The sequence below is a fragment of the Dama dama genome, chromosome 23, assembly GCF_033118175.1.
Source record: "Dama dama isolate Ldn47 chromosome 23, ASM3311817v1, whole genome shotgun sequence".
Classification (NCBI taxonomy): Eukaryota; Metazoa; Chordata; class Mammalia; order Artiodactyla; family Cervidae; genus Dama; species Dama dama.
Window position 1 is genome coordinate 19,318,617 of NC_083703.1, and position 22,582 is coordinate 19,341,198.

At 46.9% G+C, this 22,582-nt stretch overlaps 1 protein-coding gene across 3 annotated transcripts in view; it reads right to left on the reverse strand.

Annotated features, from left to right (window-relative positions):
• Positions 1–7,900: 7,900 nt before the first annotated feature.
• CCNY (cyclin Y) overlaps positions 7,901–22,582 on the reverse strand; it is a 114,976-nt gene continuing 100,294 nt past the window's right edge. For 2 of the 3 annotated variants that reach the window (XM_061126124.1, XM_061126123.1), the window contains exons 8-10: positions 12,130–12,314; positions 11,366–11,528; positions 7,901–10,543 (exon numbers count right to left, since the gene is read on the reverse strand). In XM_061126124.1, coding sequence (XP_060982107.1) covers positions 10,427–10,543; positions 11,366–11,528; positions 12,130–12,314 — 465 coding nt within the window. In that variant the 3' untranslated portion in view covers positions 7,901–10,426. The remainder of the gene's footprint in view (positions 10,544–11,365; positions 11,529–12,129; positions 12,315–22,582) is intronic. The other variant, XM_061126125.1, reaches the window with a different exon arrangement.

The following is a 22,582-nucleotide window of genomic DNA, read 5'->3' on the forward strand; positions in this document are numbered from 1 at the left end:
GAACCGATGATCGTTTCTGCCTCGTGGCTGCTGCTGGTAGCCTCCTGATTTTGTCCTTCCTAGTCGTCTGTATATATCTCAGCTTTGCCGGCCCCTGGTTGCGGTAAAACTGAATGCGACCTTTCTATGGGGCCCAGAGAGACTGGGAAGCTGGCTGCTGACCCTGCTCTTCCTCTTCTTGTGAGGGGAACTGTTTCTAACTGACGACTTCTCTCTCTCTCTCTCGATGCTCTGCAAAGCTGGCTTGGGGGATGGGATGATGCGGGCAAGATGAGGTTGTCTTCCTTCCCCTTTTGTGTGGTTATTCTCAGGTTTTTTTGTTCTGCTGTGTTACTGAAGTTTCTTAAGTGAACTCCAGAGCTCTCCCAGGGTGTGTGTTTGTGCATAGCTGTCTAATTAAGGATCTTTGTTGGGATATGGCAACTAGGGTCCCTATCATACTCTGCCATCTTGGTGACATCATTCTCCCTGATAGATGCTTAAATAAATGTAACATACACGTATTAGATACATGAAAACAAAGCTACCTCCCTTTCTCATACGATAAACAGAAATAGTAAAGGTTTAATATTAGAAGACAATAAAGAATTAGAATAATATTTTGGAGAGTAAATTTGGAATGGAAAAAATCCTCCAAACAGACCAAAAATCTAGTAATCAGACAGGTATTTTTATATATATATATATATTTTAAAGTTTATGGCAAAAAAATTATAGACAAAGTTGAAGGACAGACTGGAAAATATATTTTCAATAGATATGACAGACAAAACTATTAATATCCATAATAATAATTTCTCTGAATGAGAAATAGAAAACATAGGGGCAAAGGTGACTCACTGAAGATAAGATTTATATGAAAAGATACTCAAACTGACTAGAAGTCAAGCTGGTGAAAGTTAAACAAGGAGTGTGCGTGTATATGCATGTGTGTATATATATATATATATATATATATATATATACTTTGTAGTGTTTGGCCGTGCCTCACAGCATGTGGGATCTTAGTTCCTTCACCAGGGATTGAACCTGGGGCCCCTGCATTGGGAACACAGTCCTAGCCCCTGGACTGCCAGGGAGGTCCCAGGAGTTAAAGCAATAATTCAACAACTATTTTTAAAATTATGAAGAAATGTTCTGATGTCAGGTGGGTACAGGTTATATCGGCTCTTTTCAGAAGGAATATTTGATAATTTTATATCAAATATATGTATTTTACAAAGTGCTAACACTCATTAAGTGTAACTATAAATCATGTAATTGGCAGGACAAAGAAAGGAAGGGGAAGGGTCACATCGTGTGCCACTGTGCTGCAGAAAGCGGATGTTCTCTTCTTTTGTTTCTGGAGGCAGTAAAGTGCTGTGCCTTTTCTGAATGTAATCTGACCACATCTACCAAAAGAAAAAAAAAATTCATTCTCTTTGGCAGAGGAGTTCCACCTTAGAAATCTGTCTCATGGAGATAGTGGCATAGAAAGCCGTATGTTCCTGGATATTTGTTAACAGCTTTGTTTGTAGTGGCAAGAAAACAAAAAATGATTGTCAGTTACTGAATGAGTAATTTAGAAGGATGTTCAAAAGCTGGAGATCGGAGAAGGTACTGATATGGAGCCATGCTGTGCGACCTTGTTCCTATAGCAAACCCTGTAGGGGGAGGGAGTGCCTCGACCTTGATTTAAGGGCTTTACAAGATCTCCTCCTTTCTCTCTCAGACTTTTCTACGTGAAAATGTTTAGGTGTTTGACTTCATCATTATCTGTTCTGCTTTGCTTAGGTATGGAGTTCAGAAATTCTTTCTGATAGAGGAAAGATTGCCTGGATGAACAGTTAAATAACCCTGGGGCCTTGAACGTGCTAAACAGAATGTGATTTATCTCTACAACATTTTTGTGTGTACTGATATATAATTTTTATAACTTGGTGTATCAATATATATGATATTGGACATAGATATGATATAGATGTGATATGTATTGACAAAGGGGGAGAATCTCCATTATTATTAGTATTATTAGATGGCAAAGGCAAGCTGAGAAATATCAATAATATGATCTTACTGTTGTGAGCAGATACACTCCCTGTATATTAGCATTTAATCATTAATTTGGGGAAATTTGTTGAGGAAATACCATCAGTTTTTATTAAAATCAGTTTTTTCAGCACATAGTATGTCTTTTATTTTACTTATCTCAGATGGTTTCTTCTGTTACAATGAACACGTATTACTTTAATTTTTATAAAACACACAGGCTGTTAATCTTTGCTCACCTGCAAATGGATTAGCAGATTTCTGGACTTTTGAGGGTAAATCCTAGTTCTAAATTGCCTTCCCTTTACCCATCACTATTCTTTTGGGCATTCCTCAACATCTGCCTGTGAGTTCTTAGGAGACACAAAGGTATTTTAACATTGGGTTAGCCAAAAATTTCATTTGGGTTTTTCTGTAAAATGGTTTCCATTAAAATCAGCATAGTCAGAGGAATGTCTCCTTAGTCCGTTTTGTTTCATAACCGAGCACTTTCATTTAACCTACAATTTGATGGGGTCTTAGCTGTGGCACACGGGATCACTGAAGCATGTGGGATCTTTAGTTGTGGCTTGCAAACTCTTAGTTATGGCACGTGGGATCTGGTTCCCTGACCAGGGATTCAACCTGGGCCCCCGGCATTGGGAGGATGGAGTCTTAGCCACTGGGCTACCAGGGTAGTCCCTGAGCTTTCAGTATTAATGAAACATGCTTATCACTCATATTTAGAGAACATTTATAGCTAGTTAGTGGAGAAGGCAATGGCACCCCACTCCAGTACTCTTGCCTGGACAATCCCATGGACAGGGGAGCCTGGTAGGCTGCAGTCCATGGGGTCACTAAGAGTCGGACGCGACTGAGCGACTTCACTTTCATTTTTCACTTTCATGCATTGGAGAAGGAAATGGCAACCCACTCCAGTGTTCTTGCCTGGAGAATCCCGGGGACGGGGGAGCCTGGTGGGCTGCCGTCTATGGGGTCGCACAGAGTCGGATACGACTGAAGCGACTTAGCAGCAGCAGCAGCATAGCTAGTTAGACAACCAGAAAGGTGAAGTTCACAAAAAGAAAGGAAGTCAAAAGCTTGAAATGGATTTACTCTCACATCCACTGTGCTGTTTTGGCATTTCTTTGCTTCCCCAGTTAAAGAGCTGACTCATTGTAAAAGCCCCTGGTGCTGGGAAAAGTTGAAGGCAAAAAGAGAAGGGGTGGCAGAGGATGAGATGGTTAGATAGCATCACCAACTCAATGGACATGAACTTGAGCAAATTCTGGGAGATAGTGAAGGACAGGGGAACCTGGTGTGTTGTAGTCCATGCGGTCATAAAGAGTTGGATATGACTAGAGCAACTGAGCAACAACAACAAAAAGTTGAAGCAGAATGGACTTACTGTGTTACTGGCACCACCTGGGAAGTGAAATGATTCTGAGGACTGTTTCCTTGTAAGCTGCAGATGCAAAGGGAAGGACCGGAAAGAATAATTTTGCCTGCACTGTTATACCAGCACTGTGAGACCAGTATATGTCAGCATAAGAACACAATCCTCCTGATTTCCAGTTCACCTAGATGAAAAGATTTGGTCCTGTTGCTTATACAAACAGGAGCAGCTGGGCCTTCCTCCCTCATCCAGATGCCTGCTTCTCCCTCTAGGGATGTGGCAGCTTTGTGGTCACTTGTGGAAGAATTACTTCATGCCCTTTGCAGAAGAATCACTTCGTGCCCTTGGAAGTCACCTGCCCCCGACTCCCATGCACATGAAAAGCCCCCACTGTTAGGATTTTTTGTCTACATTTCTAGAGTAGCATCTTGGATTTTGCACTTCAAGATCACTCTGATGCACCACCAGGGTTGAGAAGTGATGTCTGAAGGTGTAATAAAAAAGACATGCCTTTGCTTCTGGGCATACTTGTTTTATCTAAATGTGTCCCTGGGTTTTACTGTTTTATGAAATGTATTTGTGGGTCTGTTGTCATTGATTCATTTATTAATGCATCTAGAATTTGAAGAGTCTGCTATGCCCCAGGAATTGTGCTAAGTGTATTTAAGGAGGGTACCCCTAGGTTTGGCAAGGGAGATAGTAAGAGACAAGTAATTTCAATATAAAGTGACACCTAGGATAGAGTTTACTCAGCAGTGAGGAGGAGTGAGGAGGAGCTCTTAACCTAGGGAACACAGGCATGGCACAACTGAAATATTGATGGGGAGGAGAGGGCAGGGGAGAGAGCCTGGACAGGCACAGGTGCCCTGTCCTTGGTGCTGACTCTTCACTCTTGGCTGAGATAAAGAAGCTTTTCCTAATGCCTGGCTTCTGATCATTTCTCTACTATCTGTCCCACTAATTCCAGACCAGATGAGGAAAAGGGGAGGAAAAAAATGAAGGAGCCCAAATGTAAACGCATTAAGGTTGTTATTGAAGAGACAGACACTGAGTTACTGACTTGGTGATGTGACGTTTGAGGGAGAAGGAAGCAGAGATTTAGAATAATTCCCAAGAAGGAAGTTTCTCCTCCGGAAAGGAGGAGAAAGCTCTCCAGTACTTTCTGCAGTGTTATACTTACGAAAGCAGAGGCTTTCTAGAAGTGTTAACAATGTGACATGAGTCCTGAAGTTCACCTCTAGGTGAAGGGGGGCTGAGAGGCATTCAGCATTATTAACATTATTAACAACAACAACAAAACAAACTTGTTTAAGGACCCACATGAAACTTAAAATAGTAAGAACACATAGTGTGATGTGATATCACGATATACTAGTGAAGACGTAGCTGAGTTATGTCAAGGATGGTCTTGCACGCGCTCCTCATGAAGGTCGGCAAGGTGCTCTCTCCCTCTCCCTAAACGGCTCCCCTTGGTGCTCTTCCACGGAGGCCCCCCACTCAAAAGGTGCCTCACCCCACTACTCGGGCCACCCGCCTGCCTTCTTGACCCTGATGACGGTCTGAAATGTGCTCCTGACACAGTGACCTCCTGATTGTCTGCCCTACTGCCGCATGCACCTCGCCTGTTTTGTCCCTGGTGTCAGTAGACCCACAGACAATCCCTCACAGTTCCTGCTCCGTAAGTACTTGCTGAATGAATAATTGTGTGAGCTAAAGCGTTCATTCACGTCTACTCCTCACAAACGAACACCTGTGTTCTAGAGAATATTCTGGAATAGAAATTTTGTTTCCAGTTTTTGCTGTGTTAAGAGGCTGGCACTCTTTGCAGGATGCGGCCGAGAACCATGGAAGGGAGCAAATACACACGAGGGATCCTAGAACGCTTCAGGATAGACTTCCCCAAATTGTTTTCCTAACACTGCAGGGGTGAGTAGATCTCTCGTTCTGAGCCTGGAGGCTGCTCCTGGAAATCTCAGAATAAGTGGTTCATAAGATAACTGAGTTTTAGAAGTGAAAGGATCTTAGGGTGATCCAGGGTTTGACCCATTTCTCTGCTCTAAAGATGAAGCTCCTGGAAGCCAGAAAAGTTCTAAGACTTGCTGGTCAGACCAAATGCCCAGTGTACCCTGGTGAATCCTCGCACGCGGGTGTCCTGATCCTGCAGAGTCTACTGTTTTACTTTACACTGTCCCCCAAATACTACACTTCTCTTTGGAGTGGACCCCAACTCTTCTGCACACAACCGCCCCCCCGCCCCAGCCACACACACACAAAATGCAAGTCCTTTGCAGTAGACCCAAGAACTGGTGAGCAGAGGCAGATCTGAGAAGCCTGCAAGTGGCCGAGTTCCATGGAAGTGTCACAGGAGAGGAGGGGGAAGGAAGCCCTTCTCCTTTGTGGTGGCCCCCAGAGCTTTGGGTCTGCAGGTCTAAGGAGGATAAGCATTATTTGGGAGTTAACCCAAGAGGCAGCACCCTTCTCAAGACAACCACTGGGGAGGATTCTATACCCAACTTCTCTGTTGCAAGATTTTCATTGTCCATCAATGTGGAAAAGAACCACAAGGTCCAGTAAAACCCAACTGGACAAGCTGAGGATTCAGTTGCATTAGAGCAAAGCTGGGGAGGAGGGACAGCAGCTGAATTCTAGATACCCACATCCTCCTCCTAAGAACGGCCGTATCTGCTGATGCCCACCCTTCTTCCACCCTGGCCCTGAAAGGGACAACTGATTTCCCTGGGGAAACTCACAGATGAGCTTGGACTTGTCTTTCAGTGGGTCCAGCCTTCCTACATACACACAGAGCAGCATCCAGCAATTGTAATGCAAGGATTGCTGAGCAGTGTGAGTTTAGCAAAAGCGTAAGACAGGTGGAGAAAACACGAGCAAGTCAATCTCTTGCCAGTGAAGTTTGCTGAGTGATGCAGAAGGTGATGGAACCTGTCCAAGGTCACACAAGTTAACTTTGGGCAGACTGAAACCCAATGTTCTGTTACAATATAAATGAATGACATTAATGTTATGCCGAAGTTCTAGTTACATTTAATATTTTTGCCCATAATGGCAGTTGTTTTGGAATGCCATTCTTTTATCCTGAATTCTATTTAAACAAAGCTCTTTAAGGAATAAAGTTCTCTACCCAGACCAAGTCCCTAAAGGACACAGGCTCCTCCACAATTCTTGCTGCAAAGACCTATGATGGGCATTGTGGGCACCAGGACCACCCAATCTGACCCATGGCCCAGACTCACAGCGATGCAGACAACGCCTCCCATGACCCTTTCAAATCAGAGATGAACATTTCTTATGGAAAATGACACAACTGAACTTGAGCAGCTCCAGACATGCAAAGTTAGTGAGAAACCTACCAGGAAGAAGTGGAAGGAAGCTGCTACCCCACTCTAGTCTGAGTCTAGCAGCTTGGTGACTGCAAGCCCCTGCTCACCTCCCTACTGCGGATGGGGCCGCTGGCCCCTGCAGGACGATTTGTTTCCAGTGCAGTGGGGCTAGGAAGGCTTGGCGTTCAGGACCCTCCAGTCATGAACCGAAGGCAGTTGTGTGCGGGGCCTTCCTTGTAATTCACAGAGCTTAAAATGAGTTCCAAATTAATCCTTCAGTATCCTGTTCCCATTTCACTTGAGGGTATGTTCCCTACTTCCTTCTCTTTTTCAACAAGGGCAGGGAAGGGCTCCTGGGGCTGGCCTTTCAGACAACCTGTGTTGCCACAGTCCACCCATTGGGAGTCTTGAGATGTTGATTCTAGTGAAGTCAAAGTGGATGAAGAAGATCCAGTCCTTCTGAGCATCACTTAACACCTACAGAACCCATAATACTCTCCACTGCTTTTCATCATGTAGAAAAGAACTGGTTCACTCAGCATCCTCAAAACCGGTTCAATTCTATCTCAATGTCATATTCAAAAAAAGCAGCAAGAAGGCAAGCACTATTTGGTCTGTTTATTTAACACTTAGTAAGTACCTACAATGAACCAGGAATTGTTTAAAATTTTCAAAGCTGTAAATATGGCCCCAGGTGAGAGGTTACCAAAAGTAGCCTGGAAGGATCAAAATCACTCACTCCGCAAATTCTGCTCTGCAGCTCGGCCCAAGCATCTAAACCCCCAGACCCAAGGGAAAGCCCGGGGCGGAGATGGTCTTGCTAAAGACCAAGAGGAGGAGCTTGGGGGTGGTGTGGGTGGGCCACGCTGGAGAGGGGCCAGGTGACGGCCCCAGCGGGTGCATTTAAGGCACAGCGATGTCTGGGATCTTGGCAGGACCTCCCATCTTGCGCTCCAGTTGGTTTTAAATCCCTTTTTTGCCTTTTCCCAGTTTAAAAGAAAAAAAAGGGTAAAACAAAAAGGGAAAATTCATTGGCATACTTATTCTCCCAAATGACCTTAAGTCAAATCTAAACTTAAAGGCAATAAATTGTGTGGTTTTCTTCACCCTTCATTAATGATGAAAACTGCCCGTTCAAAAACTACACTAAGACAATGTATTCCTAAATAGCAATTCGGCTTTAATTGTAGGGCATGAACCACCTTGCAAACAAATTACATCACCATGATTTATCAATAGGTACTGTACTGGGTGTTGTCGGGCTTTTTTTTTTTTTTTGCAAACTTAGAACAAACCAGAGAACGTAATGTCTTCTTCATCATGTAGAAAAATAAACCCAACCTAAATTATCTTCATGTCAAGGGAACCATTCTGCAAAAGTAAAACTGAAATCTACACTTACAGCAGAGTTTTAAAAATCCTTAGTGCAAGAAACATAACCAATTAATACAGATTGATGCTCAGGAATATGGAAATTTTTCCTATACAGAGGTAGAATCCAGTGCACAAGGCTAAAACAATATTCAATAGTCTAAACAAGACTGAGTCAGGTTTTACGGAATCCACTTTAAGTTAGCAGACTGTATGTACATACATACAATAAATAGACTATACAATTTTTTAAAGTAGTTTAATAAACTCCACAAAATAATAGCAGATGCATTGAAATATTTACATAATTCAATTTTCAAATCTCTCATTCAAATAAAAGGGATAAAAATAAGATGTCTGCTTGAAAGGCAGCAAAACCTCTTTCCTGAAATGGATCGGTAAAGTAACATACTCTACATGGGAGGAACTAATTTATTTGAGAGGTATTCATAGTCGGCTAAGAAAATATGTCCCTTTTTAAGCTATATAGTTTAGGGAATATAAAATGGTATTTTCTACATTTTGGGGGGTCTCTATTTCATGTTCTAAATCCAAATCTTACTTGAAGAGAGCAGCTGATTTTGGAACCCATATGGAGTATATTGATACACAGTTACAATGGAAAGATAATTAACTTTTCATATTCTGCTTGTTTGCTTTTGAAAGTTTAAGCCAGAAAGAATCTGACAGTGTTTCTGGCCCAGACAGTTGGGTTTACACATGCTACAAACCTCAGGGCCATCTGACTAGCACTGGGCTTCGTGTTCTTGGGCTGCTTGGGTGCTTCTGAGTCCCTCCCACTGACGAAGCATGTCTCCTCAGGGCAGGCATGTCTGGGGAGCAGGTGTATGAGTTCAGGGCACAAGACAAATAACATAAGATTCCAGAGTTTTCCAGGCTCACACAAGAGGGTGGTAAAACACAGATTTATCTACTGCCATTTGCCTCAAAGACCTGATGAAGGAAAAACTTAGAAACCTCTGTTATTGTAACCCGTGAAAATGTGCAAACCCCAAAGCACTGTATGCTTCACTGACCCAGATTCTTACACTTAACTGTGAGGTTCTGTCATTAACCCTTAATTTTCCTTGCTATAAAAGCTTTTCATCTAGCCCATAAGGAAATGAATAGTCAGAAATGAAAAAAGACGGTCATAATTAATGACGCATAAACCTTCACAGTTTTAGTTTCATATAACTTCACTAAGCACCCACAATGAAAATGCAAGTCGAGTTTTTTATTCAATCATTCTGTGAAAAATACCTCAGTAAATAGGAACATTTTGCCCTTCAGTGATCTTCCATGTGAATACCCACCCCCACCCCCTTTTTTTTTTAATTTTAGATTTTTAAAAAATTTTTATACAAATAGACTAACTTTGATTTGAAGTAAACATATAAAAGTTGAGAGGAATATTGCTTGCACAATGGACGTGGAAGTAGAGGAGTGGAGTGGGCAGGGCGAGGACGGGGCTGCCCCTTGGGGCAGGCAGAGAGACCACCGCAGGATCAGAAGGCACAAGCACCCAAGTGATCTAGAATGTTCCTGGGGGAGGAGCTGGGGGAAGGGAGTCGTCTGGTTCAGCACTACAGTCAAGTTGATTCCGCCACTGTGGAGAAAACCGTCTAGGATAAAGGTGCGCAGAGACGTGACAAGTGCTCCCCCTGGAGAGCAAGAAAGCTCAGAAGACAGCTTGCAGGAGTGGTGCAGAGAGAAACAGCCAGTGCTATTTATTTGGATGTCTGTGCCATGGTGGGTACAAACTATATTCTCTGCTCTGTGGGACCAAAACCAAAACAGAATAAAACAAACAAAAATCCCCCCCAAATCCCCGAGAAGCAGCAAGAAGGAATGCAAGAAGTCTTAACGGGACATACTGATCCGGGTGGGGTGGTGAACGCGGCGCGCCTTTAATGCGCATCCAACTTTGTCACCTACGCCGGGCTCTCCTGTCGGGCTGGTTCGGTTACTGACCGACGGGGACTTAGGAACCAGGTCAAGCCGCTCTCCCTGCCTCTATGCGACTTCCCGTCCCTTCCCTGCCTCCTCCAGGGTTAGAGTCTTTTTCCTCCACGAAGGAAGCGCTGACCCGGGGCTGGGAAGGCATGGACGGGATCCCATGGCACCGACTTCGTGTCCTCGGAGCCCTGCTGCATGTGCACGCAGCCTGGAGGCGCTCATCAAGGCAGCCTGGCGGAGCTATGAATTAAAAAGAAAAGGAGAGGAAACAAAACAAAACCACCCCACGTCTGTCTTTTCTCGAACTAAAGGAGAAATTGAGGGATGGCACGGCCTCCGGCAGGGACGCCCACGGTTAGGAGATGATGGCCGGGGACCACCTGGGCAGAGTCAGATTGTCAGCACTCGCTGACCGCTTCCTCGTGGGTCTTCGCAGGTCCTTGTACTTGTCCTCGCAGAGGCGGGAGATGGCCTGAGGGGCAGAGAGAGACACTCAGATCAGCCCCGGGCCGGCACCCTGGCCACACCTCCATCCTCGACACTGAGGACGCTCGGGATGAAGGTGCTGAGGGCCCCGCACCTCCCCTGGAAGACGGCTCTGACCTGTGAGCCTTCTCCTCCCCACACCTGCAGCCGCCAAAAGTCAGGTGGGAAGAGCCCAGTGCAAGTGCAAAGCCGAGCTGTACCTAAGACACAGTGTCACACAGCTTCACAATGACGGCCCTAAACCCAGGTCAAGACCAACCTGGCTGGCTGGAGCTCTGACTAGGCTGTGGAGAAAACACTTTAAAAAATGAAAAACAAAAGCAAGTGCTCGGGCCTGGTGCACTGGGAAGACTCAGAGGGATTGGGTAGAGAGAGAGGTGGGAGGAGGGATCGGGATGGGGAATACATGTAAATCCATGGCTGATTCATGTCAATGTATGACAAAACCCACTACAATACTGTAAAGTAATTAGCCTCCAACTAATAAAAATAAATTAAAAAAATAAAAAAAATAAAAGCAGACTCAAACCTTTATGGACTGCCAATCATAGGGTCATCTGGTATCTTTTCCCTTATAAAAGTGCATGCTGGTTTAAAACAGGGGCTTTAAAAAACTTATTTGATTTAAAAAACAGAATCAATGCACATTAAATAAAAACCAGTACTGAGACGGTTATTGCTTTGAGGTTGTACCAATGCAATCCAGGTCATCTGGCCCTTATTTTACGATGACTGGCAGTGGCAGGAACCGGCCTGAGCACAGAGCTCTGAGGCAGGAGCGCACGCGCGGGACGCCGGCGCCTCTTACCTCCAGCTTGTGGGCCCTCTCTCTGCTCAGGGGCTCCAAGGGGAAGCTCAGGTTGTTGGCTTCCGCCAGAGAACGAAGATCAAAATAATACTTGGCATAAACACTGGAAGGAACGTTGATGTTGAACTGGAGCAATTCAAGGAACTGTCGCTCTAGCTCGTTCCTGCAGAGGAAGACAGAAATGCACAGCTCGGTCACTGTCCCCACCGTGGATGGCCCAGGCAGGCTGCCGGACACAGAGGCCACAAGACCGCACCCTCCAGGGAGAAGAGCCATCTCTCCAGCAGCCTGCTTGGACGCAGAGTTGCCATCTCACCACCAAAGTGGCAATAAAAGCCAAGCCCATCTGATCCAGTGCCTGGAAGGATGAGGCCTGATGAACTGGGATGATCAGTACCAGGAAGTGGCGCAACAAGCGACAAAAGCAGCGAAAATCTCTCTGAAACTGAAGCGGCAGGGCACATTTCAGCCCATCTGCTGCCTGTCGTCAGTCTGCAGTGGGTACACTGTGGGGATGAACCCCACCGCAGACGGGGAGCAGGAAGGTAAAGGAAGGTTCCCTGGGACATGGTTTCAGAGACTAGACTCACAAGCCAGGAAGCGTAACCAGTACCTGTCTGGGACCCACAGGACGAGACGTACGGGTTTTTGTAAATCCTGCCCGCAGCCGTGTCCTTGCTCGGCCAGCTCACAACAGACACACAGTCACGGTCACTCACTCCACGCCGTGCACGTCCACACAGGGCCGCCCCGCCCACACTCACATGTCTTCCACCGTGATGTCCTTCAGGATCTGGCAGTAGTCCACGTTCCACACCGCCTGGTCGTCCCACACCTTGGAGGCCAGCAGGATGGCCCCCAGAACAATCCGCTTCCAGTTCGCCGGACAGATGTCAATCTCTGCGTATGTGAGGAGCCGTTCCAGGTACACCTGGAAGACACGAGCACACTGGCCCCCTTCATCCCTAAACCACAGGCAGAGGCAGGGTCAGGGCTCCCTCCCAAACCACAGCAGCCCCCCGATGGCCTCTGCAGCCAGCCTGTGCGGCCTGCGGTCTGTGAACGGGGGCCCAGGCAAGGAAGCCCCAGGGAGGCTGAGCGGGGCCACCAGCTTGTCTGCCTCTGCCGCTCAACAGGAGCTCTCTGCCTCTTAAGATAGGGGTCGGCACTAACTGTCTGCTAAGTCAATAAACAGACGAATGATGGTTCTTTTGCTTAAAAAGTTTCATTCTGCTTCCACTGCTTTACTAATGAAAAGTCAATTCTTTCCATCTTAAAAAGCAGGATTTTTATGGCTGATCTCAGATACCAGGTACTCAGACCGGATGAGGGGCACAGCATGAAAGACAAAAATCATGAGAAAGAAACTACCAATGTAATCACAAAGACAAAATAGCCATACCCAATGAGCTGCCAAGAGGCCCTGGTGATCAAACAGGAAGCCATCACGTCCACCTTACTGCCCCACCCTGGTCCGTGGCTGCGTTTCTCCCCTGGCAGAGCAGCTGCGCTCCTCCGGTCTCTCCCCCAAGGAAGCCACAGTCCCCTGAGGACCACACCTGGGCCTCACTCCCACCGTGTGCCCAGCATCCAGCATGGGGCTAGGTCAGGGAGTGGCCCCCGCGTGCTGGCCTCAGGGACACAGGACGCTGAGGGGAGGACGAGCTCTGGGTGTGGAATGCGGCTACAGGAGAGCAGGTCTAGGGAGGCCTGAGTGGGTGAGATGACCACAGCAATGGCATTCAGGAAGAGGCCGCGGTCAGAGGCAGGTGGGAAACTCAGGCCCTGGATTGAGAGACAGGTGCGCGGGGAATGGGGGGTCAAAGGAGACCTCACGGGGAAGAGCCCACTCAGGGGTGCTTAGCACAGAACATCTGAGAGGCCTTCACAGAGGCCTCTGAGGTCATGACACGTGCCTGCCAACCGTACTCTATGGACCTTCGGGGCACTCCAAATGTCTCTCAGGGACAGAATACCACTGGGCTGTGACAACCACTGGTGAAAAAAAGTAGGTCACTCAGCAGAGTTCAATCATCTTTTCCATTGTTCATATTTTAGTTTTTAATGGCATTTATTACATTCAAGGTGCAGGAAGAGTAAGCTAATGTTTTAGATCATTATTTTTGTGTGAAAACTGAAATTCTTCAGTGAGAGATCCAGGCCAGGCCGAGTGGAATTTTAACTGCACACCGACCTCAGGAGCCCAGACTATGTATGTTACAAAGGTTGATGACTAACTCTTCTCATTCCACCAAGAAAAGGGTTTTTTAAAACGTGCCACAAAACTACTAAGAGCAGAAAACTGAGGCTAGATCTAACTCTAGATTTTCTGAAACAATCATTATCAACACTCTTCAACCAGATCCCTAAGACGCTATTCTTTTATATAAACGAGCTATGTAAATCTCTCCAAGCTCCCCAATGAAATAGCTTCTCACTGACTCAGTACAAAAAGAAGGTTACTCAGTTTTCTTCTTACTTAACCACAGTAGATAGATATTAATAGGCACACTAGGTAATATTTAAGATGTTTGGAAAAAAACAGGCATCTATCACATCTGATATTCCACTAAGATGAACTAGAGAAATTAGATATGGTAACACACTCCATTACCAAGGGGAAGCAGATGTTATGTTTGAGGAGAAGGAATTCATAATAAGCACCACACAATAGCATGTAATTTAGCAGAACTTGCTAAGAAAGCTATATTCAATGGTCAGCTGTAATTTCTTTAGTAAACTCCCACTTGGGTATTTTACTTTTCTGCCAAGTAAAATAATATACGATTGATTTTTTCTGAACACCATTCCCTATACTGAAGAACGAATTCATAGGGCCTGAACCCCATCTCAGGCCTGTCCGTGCTGGCTGTGCTTGACTGCCTCTCCAGCGGACTCTGAACTCTCTGCTTAGTGCCTGTGAGGACGACAATGGAAGGATAAGACCCCCTCCAGACAGAGGAATCTTGAAGATCACATCTAGGCTACTCATTGCCTAAGAAGAAGCATACCGTAATCACACCTGTCTCCGGACAGGTCATAAACTTTTTTCGTATCTGTCAGGATGTAATCACAGGCTTATCGATTATTAACTGGTTGGAATATAACTGCGGGCTTATTGACTATTGACTGTTTAAGACACGTACACATGGGGTAGGTGGTGGGTTTAGACACGTACGCATGGGGTATAAAAGATTTTCACAAATGCTGGACGGGGTCCTTGGCTAAGAGGAGACTCTGCCTTGGGCCCGCCGGCGTAATAAACTGCACTCCACTATCTGCATTGTCCTTCTGAGTGAGTCTGTTTCCCAGAAAGCATGGCTGTAACATTTGGTGCATTGGCCGGGAAACTCTTCACTTTGAGGAGACAGGTCTCATTTGAGGCCACCCCGAGGCTTTGTGGCTTGAATCTCCTAGAGGGGGGAAGGCGCCTCGCCCCTCTGGAAGAATTCAGCCTTTCAAAGCCCGGTTTCTTCGCTTTGGCAGGTAGTGGACGGCAGCAGGGAACTGAGCGCTCAGGTGAGGAAGAACCCACCCAGTAGGGTGGAAGAGGGGGCCTGATCACCCCCCTGGGAGGGACTAGAAGGAGCGGGGACCCACAGGAGCCTGGAATAGGCAGGCGGCGATTGCTTGGTACACAGGTTGACGAGCGTGCTAGGGTTTAGGAAGGAAATTTGTGAAGGTCATTTAGGAGGTGTGTCCACGCCGTCTCAGGGAAAATTATTACCAAGCGATCGCCAGGGGATTTTTAGGATAGGAAACTGGTCCTTGTATGCTCGTATTCTGCCCTCCCCAGGAGGTGTCCCGTCTGCTGTGAAATTCTTGACCCCCTCGGAATTGTTAGGCTAGAAGGAGGGGGAAACAGAAGTGAGTATGAATTGGCTTTTCCGGAGATGGCCTGGGACATGAGATATTTAACCCATCTGTGTTTTCATCCGCACCTGATCAAGCCCACCAAGGCAAAATGGACTTTAAGAGAGAAACAGTCTCAGACCATGTGATGTTCTGGTTCAGCTATGCTGACTGGCAGTGAAGACACGCCGATCCCCCTTCTCCCTCTGGGATATGGCAGGTAAGGCTCTTCTCACCCCAATTAGGAAGGAGGCAGAATGGCAATTTAAGTGTCACTGAGTGGAAATAGCAGAAATACATAGAGTACTGAGAACTTCATAGACAGAACGAAAAGGAAAAGTACAAGAAAGTCTGAAAAGGTAAGCAAGATGGGAGAAAGTGAATCTAAGGCAACTGTATTGGAGTGCATGATTAAAAATTTAAAAAAGGGATTAGGAGGAGACTATGGGGTGAAGATGAAGCCTAACTGCCTCCACATACTCTGTGTGGTCGAATGGCCCCCTATGGGAGCAGGATGGCCACCAGAGAACACCGTGAACTTAAAAATAGTGGAAGCAGTCTATACAGTAGTCACAGGAGAGCCAGGACACCTGGATCAATATCCATCTATTGACCCATGGCTAGGGTTAGCTTGAGACCCTCCTACTTAGACAAGATTCTATATCCAGAAGGGAAAGGGAAAAATATTAAGGGCACAAAAATTGACTGATGATAAAAAAAAAAATTCTACAAGATTTGGACGGAGATGACCTGACCCCTCCCCCATGCTGGATAATGACACGCCTGCCTCCCAGTGCTTCACCAGGACCGGAGGCCGCCTTAATGCCCGATCCAGGGCCAGGTGAAGTTTCTGCAACAGCCGCTACTCCTCCGCCTGCTTTCCCGGAGTTCAAAGAGCCGCTGTTTGGGCAGGCTCCGATCCCGGTGACAGAAGCCTCTGGCCAACACTTCCAGGATCCCGCTCCAACCGAACCGCCCAAGCTATACCCGCCTCTCCCGGTGAGTACTGACAAGAGGGGGAGGGAGACGTTGAAATTAAGCAGAGACCGCGCTCTGCCGGAGAGCCGGAGGGAACGAAAGAGAACAGACAAGAGACTTACAGTGCAAGCTGCTGCTCTGGGAAAGTCTAACTCGGGCCCTCCAGAAAACCTCATCTGCCCCAGGGACAGGACAGTCCTTCAGCCGGTCCCAAGGGAAGCCCTGGGCCCGTTACAGCCAAACCAGTGTGCCTGGCGCCAAGCTTTTGGCCACTGGAAGAATGAATGTCCTAAGGCAAAGAAAGAAGAAGCTCCCGCAGTTGTGGGGCTTGCTGACTTAGAAATTAACTAGGGCTGCTAGGGCTCAGAGATATCAGGTCCCTGAGAGCCCACAGTGACCTTAAAAGTGGGGGACCAAAACATTGACTTCATGGTAGATACAAGAGCAGAACTGTCGGTAGTAACAAAACCTGTGGCACCACTGTCCAAAAAGACTACCGCTGTTACTGGGGTATCAGGAAAAAAGATGATTAAATCATTTTGCCAGCCCAGAAAATGTCAGATGGCGGGGGGCACCAAGTGACATTCCTGAGTGCCCAGTACCCCTGTTGGGAGGAGACTTGCTCTCCAAACTAGGAGCACAAGTGACTTTCTCCCCTGAGGAGAGGCCCACCTTCTAGACAGACTCTATGACTTATTTGCCCTCTCTCTCAATACCAACCCAAGATGAGTGGAGGTTGCATGAGCCTCTGAAGGCAGAACCGGGTGGGCCAGAAGAGCATGAGGGAGCTAACTCAATTATTCCCTGAGGTCTGGGTGGAAGACAACCCCCCTCCCCCCAGGCTGGCTAAACATCATGCCCCAGTGATAATGAAACTCAAACTAGACACCATCCTGGTTAGAGGGTGCCAGTACCCACTATGGATGGAGGCCTAAACCGGCATATTGCCCCACATCAATAGATTGAAACAAGCAGGCATTCTAGTAGAGTGCCAGTCGGCTTGGAATACGCCAATCCTGCCAGTCAAAAGGGAAGGAGGACAGGACTATAGGCCTGTACAAGATCTCAGGCTAGTCAACCAGGCTACTGTGACTTTACACCCCACTGTTCCAATCCCCTATACCTTACTTAGCCTCCTCCCACCGAGGACTAAAGTTTACACTTGCCTAGATCTCAAAGATGCCTTCTGCATATGCCTCGCCCCAGAGTCACAGCCCATCTTTGCCTTTGAATGGGAAGATCCAGTGGAGAGCACCAAACAACAGCTCATCTGGACTCCCCAACAAGGGTTTAAAAACTTCCCAGCCATCTTTGGGAAAGCCTTGGCTTCTGATCTGGACTCATTCCATCCAGAAGAGTATAGATGTCAGCTCCTACAATAGGGGGATGACCTGCTGCTGGTGCCTGAGACCAAAAAAAAATGCTGAAAAGGGACAAATGCACTGCTCCAGCTGTTGACGGAAGCAGGTTACCGGGTGTCAAAGAAGAAGGCACAGATCTACAAAGAGGAGGTAAGGTATCTGGGGTTTGTTTTAAAGAAGGACTCAAGGTTCCAGACCCTAATTGGGTCCTGTATACTGATGGCACTCGCCTGATAAAACAGGGACAACAGCTCTCGGGTATTCCAAAGTGGAAGGGGCCATCAAGACTGAAAAGAGAGGGTGGGAATTGCCAAGTTGCAAATTATTGGTACCGGAGGAGCTGGCACACACTCTGGTAAGCCAGACACACCAAGCGACCCACCTAGGCCATGCTGCCTGCTCACAGGTTAATGCTGCCTCTTGGATATTCAGACAAAAACCTCCGGGTATTCAACTGAAAGGCACACTGCCCCTTGAACACCTGAAAGTGGACTTCACTGAAATGAAACCTCACCGACACTACCGTTACCTGCTGGTCATGGTATGTGCATTCTTGAGATGGGTAAAAGCTTTTCCTATCTGGACTGAAAGAGAATCAGAAGTATCCCGGTGCCTGATTAGGGAAATGGTTCCTAGATTTAGATTTCCTACCAGCATTGGATCAGGCAATGGCCCAGCTTTTGTAGCTGATTTAGTATAACAGGTAAGCAAAACTTTCAACTGCACACTGCATATAGGCCCAGAGTTCTGAGAGGGTGAAATAAACCAACCAGACACTTAAAGAAACTCTCCAAGTAGATCAGAGAGACTGACTGCTCCTGAGTAGACTTGCTTCCAATGGCTCTGCTCAGACTCAAGATGACCCCACAGTCCCAAGGCTATTCTCCGCACAAAATTGTGTAGGGGAGGCCTCCTCCCATAATAAAACAGGTGTCAACAAATTTGCCTCAGGTAAGGGGGGATAAGATTTCACAGCAGATGGAACTGGGTAAGGTAATAAATCGGGTAACCAAATTTGTACAAGAAAGGGTGCCGTTCCTCCTTGGGGAACAGATTCATGAGTTTACACTTGGTGACCAAATATGGGTCAAAGATTAAAAACATGATTTGCTAGCCCTTTGGTGAAAGGGCCCTTATGTTATTCTAACTACCCCTACTGCAGTTAAAGTTGCAGATACTGTCCCTTGATCCATCACACCAGAGCAAAGAAGGCATACAACACTGACCCGGAGGATGCCAAGTAGACCACCCAGAAGGACCCCACCGACCCACGGGGAACCAAGATCATTCTGAAGAAAAAAAAGAAAACGAGATCCCAGACGAGCCCTCTACAAGATGGAGCTGGGTAAATGACTCCTGCTGCTCGGCCTCATCAACGCAATTCTGAACCTGACCACTGTTCCTGCACAGGACAACGTCTTCATCTCATGGGCACATTCTTACGCGAACTTCCACAACTCCTCCAACTGTTGGGTATGTGGGGCCATGCCCCTGTCAGTAATGGACAGACTCCCCTGATGGGTATCGCCACTCCGTTATGGGTACTTTATACCACTGTGTTCCTTCTTAGAGCAACAAAAAAAAACTTTTTTCTCTCTCACCAACCATAACCTTTCTTTGCTCTCCTGGTGTAAGAAGAAGCCATCAATGGGCCAGGGACATAGGGTTACATTTAACATGAACACCAGCCTTATGGAGATAACAAAGGCTTATACCTCATATATGAAAATTAAAGAGGAAAAGGGCTCCGTTAACAAAAGGGGGATAGGCCTCCCAGTACCTTGAGCAATACTACTAGGTCTGGGATGAATATTTCTGGATGACTCCTGAAAAAAGACAGTTGATTACCCCTGCTACTATTTGCTGGAAACAAAAAAAACAAAAAGTTAGATTTAGAGACCACCCCCTAGACCCAAAAGAATTAAAATATATGGGTTATTTGCCCCCTGAACAATGTAAACAAATCTTAGAAGTTACCTATCACCCCAATCAGTCGGTTCAGTGGCCCGGTTCCAACTAAAAATATAATCCTGGAATCCGCTGGGTAGCCCCCAATGGGACCCAGTGGCTCTGTGGGCTTAACTTATGGCCATGGTTACCAGTTGGCTGGGTGGGGCGTTGCACATTAAGATTTGCTTTCGCCCATGGCAGTATTAAGCCTGGCTTACACCAGCCTCCAGTAAATCTGCCTTATCTGCATGCAAGATGGACACGATCTGTGTTCCAATGGTATGACTATCTTGCTGCCTTGTTTGTACCCTCTGTAGGAACAACAGATATCATGGTTAAGGTAGAGGCCTTAACTAATTTCACTAAACAGGCCCTCTTAGACAGTACAAAGGCCATTCAAGCTTTAAACAAAAAACATATTCAAATGAAAAAGGCAGTAATTCAAAATAGGATGACATCAGACATACTCACAGCAGCCCAAGGAGAGACTTGCGCCATAATTAAAGTCAAATATTGTGTGTACATCCCTGACCTGTCTGAAAATGTATCTACTGCCTTGAAAGATACACAAAATCAAGTAAAAGCCATGTCTAATGAAAATATTCCCTTTTAGACTTCAGTTCTCTCCTGGATAAAGGGAGACTGGTGAAAAACCATTGTAACTGTTGTTATAGCAATCTTAATCATACTGCTCTGTGGGACCTGCTTCCTACAATGTCTTGTAAATTTTGTTTAATAGCAGAGGTTAATAGCATTCTCTCATGTGGGTGACAGGAGGGCTAAGATACAACATATCTCAATGAGTGATGCTCATTATAGAAACTAAGAGCATCAAGAGGGGGGAATGAAGAAGGAATTCATAGGGCCTGAACTCCATCTCAGGCCTGTCCGTGCTGGCTGTGCTTGACTGCCTCTCCAGCGGACTCTGAACTCTCTGCTTAGTGCCTGTGAGGACGACAATGGAAGGATAAGACCCCCTCCAGACAGAGGAATCTTGAAGATCACATCCAGGCTACTCATTGCCTAAGAAGAAGCATACCGTAATCACACCTGTCTCCGGACAGGTCATAAACTTTTTTCGTATCTGTCAGGATGTAATCACAGGCTTATCGATTATTAACTGGTTGGAATGTAACTGCGGGCTTATTGACTATTGACTGTTTAAGACACGTACACATGGGGTAGGTGGTGGGTTTAGACACGTACACATGGGGTAGGTGGTGGGTCTGGACATGTACGCATGGGGTATAAAAGATTTTCACAAATGCTGGACGGGGTCCTTGGCTAAGAGGAGACTCTGCCTTGGGCCCGCCGGCGTAATAAACTGCACTCCACTATCTGCATTGTCCTTCTGAGTGAGTCTGTTTCCCGGTAAGCGTGGCTATAACAATACCATTGCTAATAGGACACTGCTGCTCAATTAAATTTTCAGATTTAATTTCATCAGAAGAACCATCCTGAGAGTCTCTAGAAAATACAGGTTAGTGAGCACTTACAGAGCATTCAGGTGACTGTACAAAATAAAGCTGTTCAAAGGCATGGTGTGGGGGAGGAGAGGAGGGAGAAAGCGCAAACTCACAGACTCCAGGGTACACGGGACCACACTTCCGAGGATGCTGGGTTTCCCTGTCCATCACAGACAGCAGCACTGGGTTCGTTCACTGTAGACTCTTACCCACAGCTGAGCTGACTATGGGCTTCCCCAGCGTTTCCTATTTGCTAATATTTGAGGAAGCTGGATTCCTCACTGGACTGTATCTGAACAACACTTCTGACCTCGGTAGAAATCACTAATGTGCCCTAAAAAGGGGGTCTCTGGGGTCAGAATGGATAGATTCCACAGGTGGCCTCTTCACCAGAGCATCGGCCTGAGAGGCACTTTGGGGCCGAGTGACAGTCCTCAAGGCCGCCGGGGGGAACCAGCTGGGCTGGCAAGCCTGGTGCTCCCGGACACACGCAGCAGCAAGTGGCTGACGGCCTTGCCTCCCACAGGTGGGCAGCGGTCTGGCTCCCTGCAGGCAGCGGGGCAGACCTAACTGTGGTCCTCCCTGCCTCCCCCGGGCAACGGGCCAGGCCACCAAGGGAAGGCCCAGGAGAAAGGCAGAGAGGGATGCAGCCCGCCAGCTCTAGCCCAGACCTGCTGTGAAGGGTTGTTGCAAACTTGGAGAGATGGGTGGGACCATCACACACAGGGCTCGCTCGGAACATACAGTTGGCTGCCTGGGCCAACCAAGCAGACCCTGGAGGATCAAATATCAGTCTGCAGAGCTGTGCCTGTTGGGAGGGCCCCCGACGCTGCCCACCGTCAGCTGTAGCTACAGACGCTCATCTCCCGATAAGCCCCAGCCACCTTGTCCCAGGACAAGGGAGGATTTCAGCAGCTCGCACGACTGACAAACACACACCACTCCCACAGCACTCCCAAGACAAACTAACCACCCACGTCTGCTCGGAGACAGGGGAACACACTCTACACATCCTCAACAGAAGTCTCTGCAGAAACTATGTCTTTCACAGGACATGAAGCTTCTTCACACTGATAAATCCAAACTCGATGGTGCTACAGGGCAAAGTCAAGTCACCATTTTCTTCAGAATGGAAGGTAAAAAACCCCACCACATTGCATTCTGGAGCAGGAGCTTCAAAATACATCTTTCCTCAGGGCGTCAATTTAAGTACTCATTATCTGATTTTCTTCCCCTTCTTCCCACTATCTCCCTTCATCAAAATGTCAACCCTGCCGCCTGGAGGGTGTTTTTTGAGGATTTGACATCCTTTGGAGGAACAAAGCTGAGCCATAAATATGCTTCTGAGTCATGACCTCAGGGTCTATCAGCTGCCACATCACCGGAGGAAGACTCGCTGGGTGTCTGTTCACCTGTCAGGGGGCAAGTTCCACGAGAGAAGGAATGCACAAGCAAACGGGTCACTGTGCCGTCAGCTGAGAACACGGGGCTCTCAGTGTGGTGGAGATGTGGATGGTCCTCACACTCGTCGTCACACCACAGGGCCTCTTCTCAGGGACCTGCACAGGCCACGGGGCAGCCCACGCCCTGGCGGAGCCCATTTCTTATCT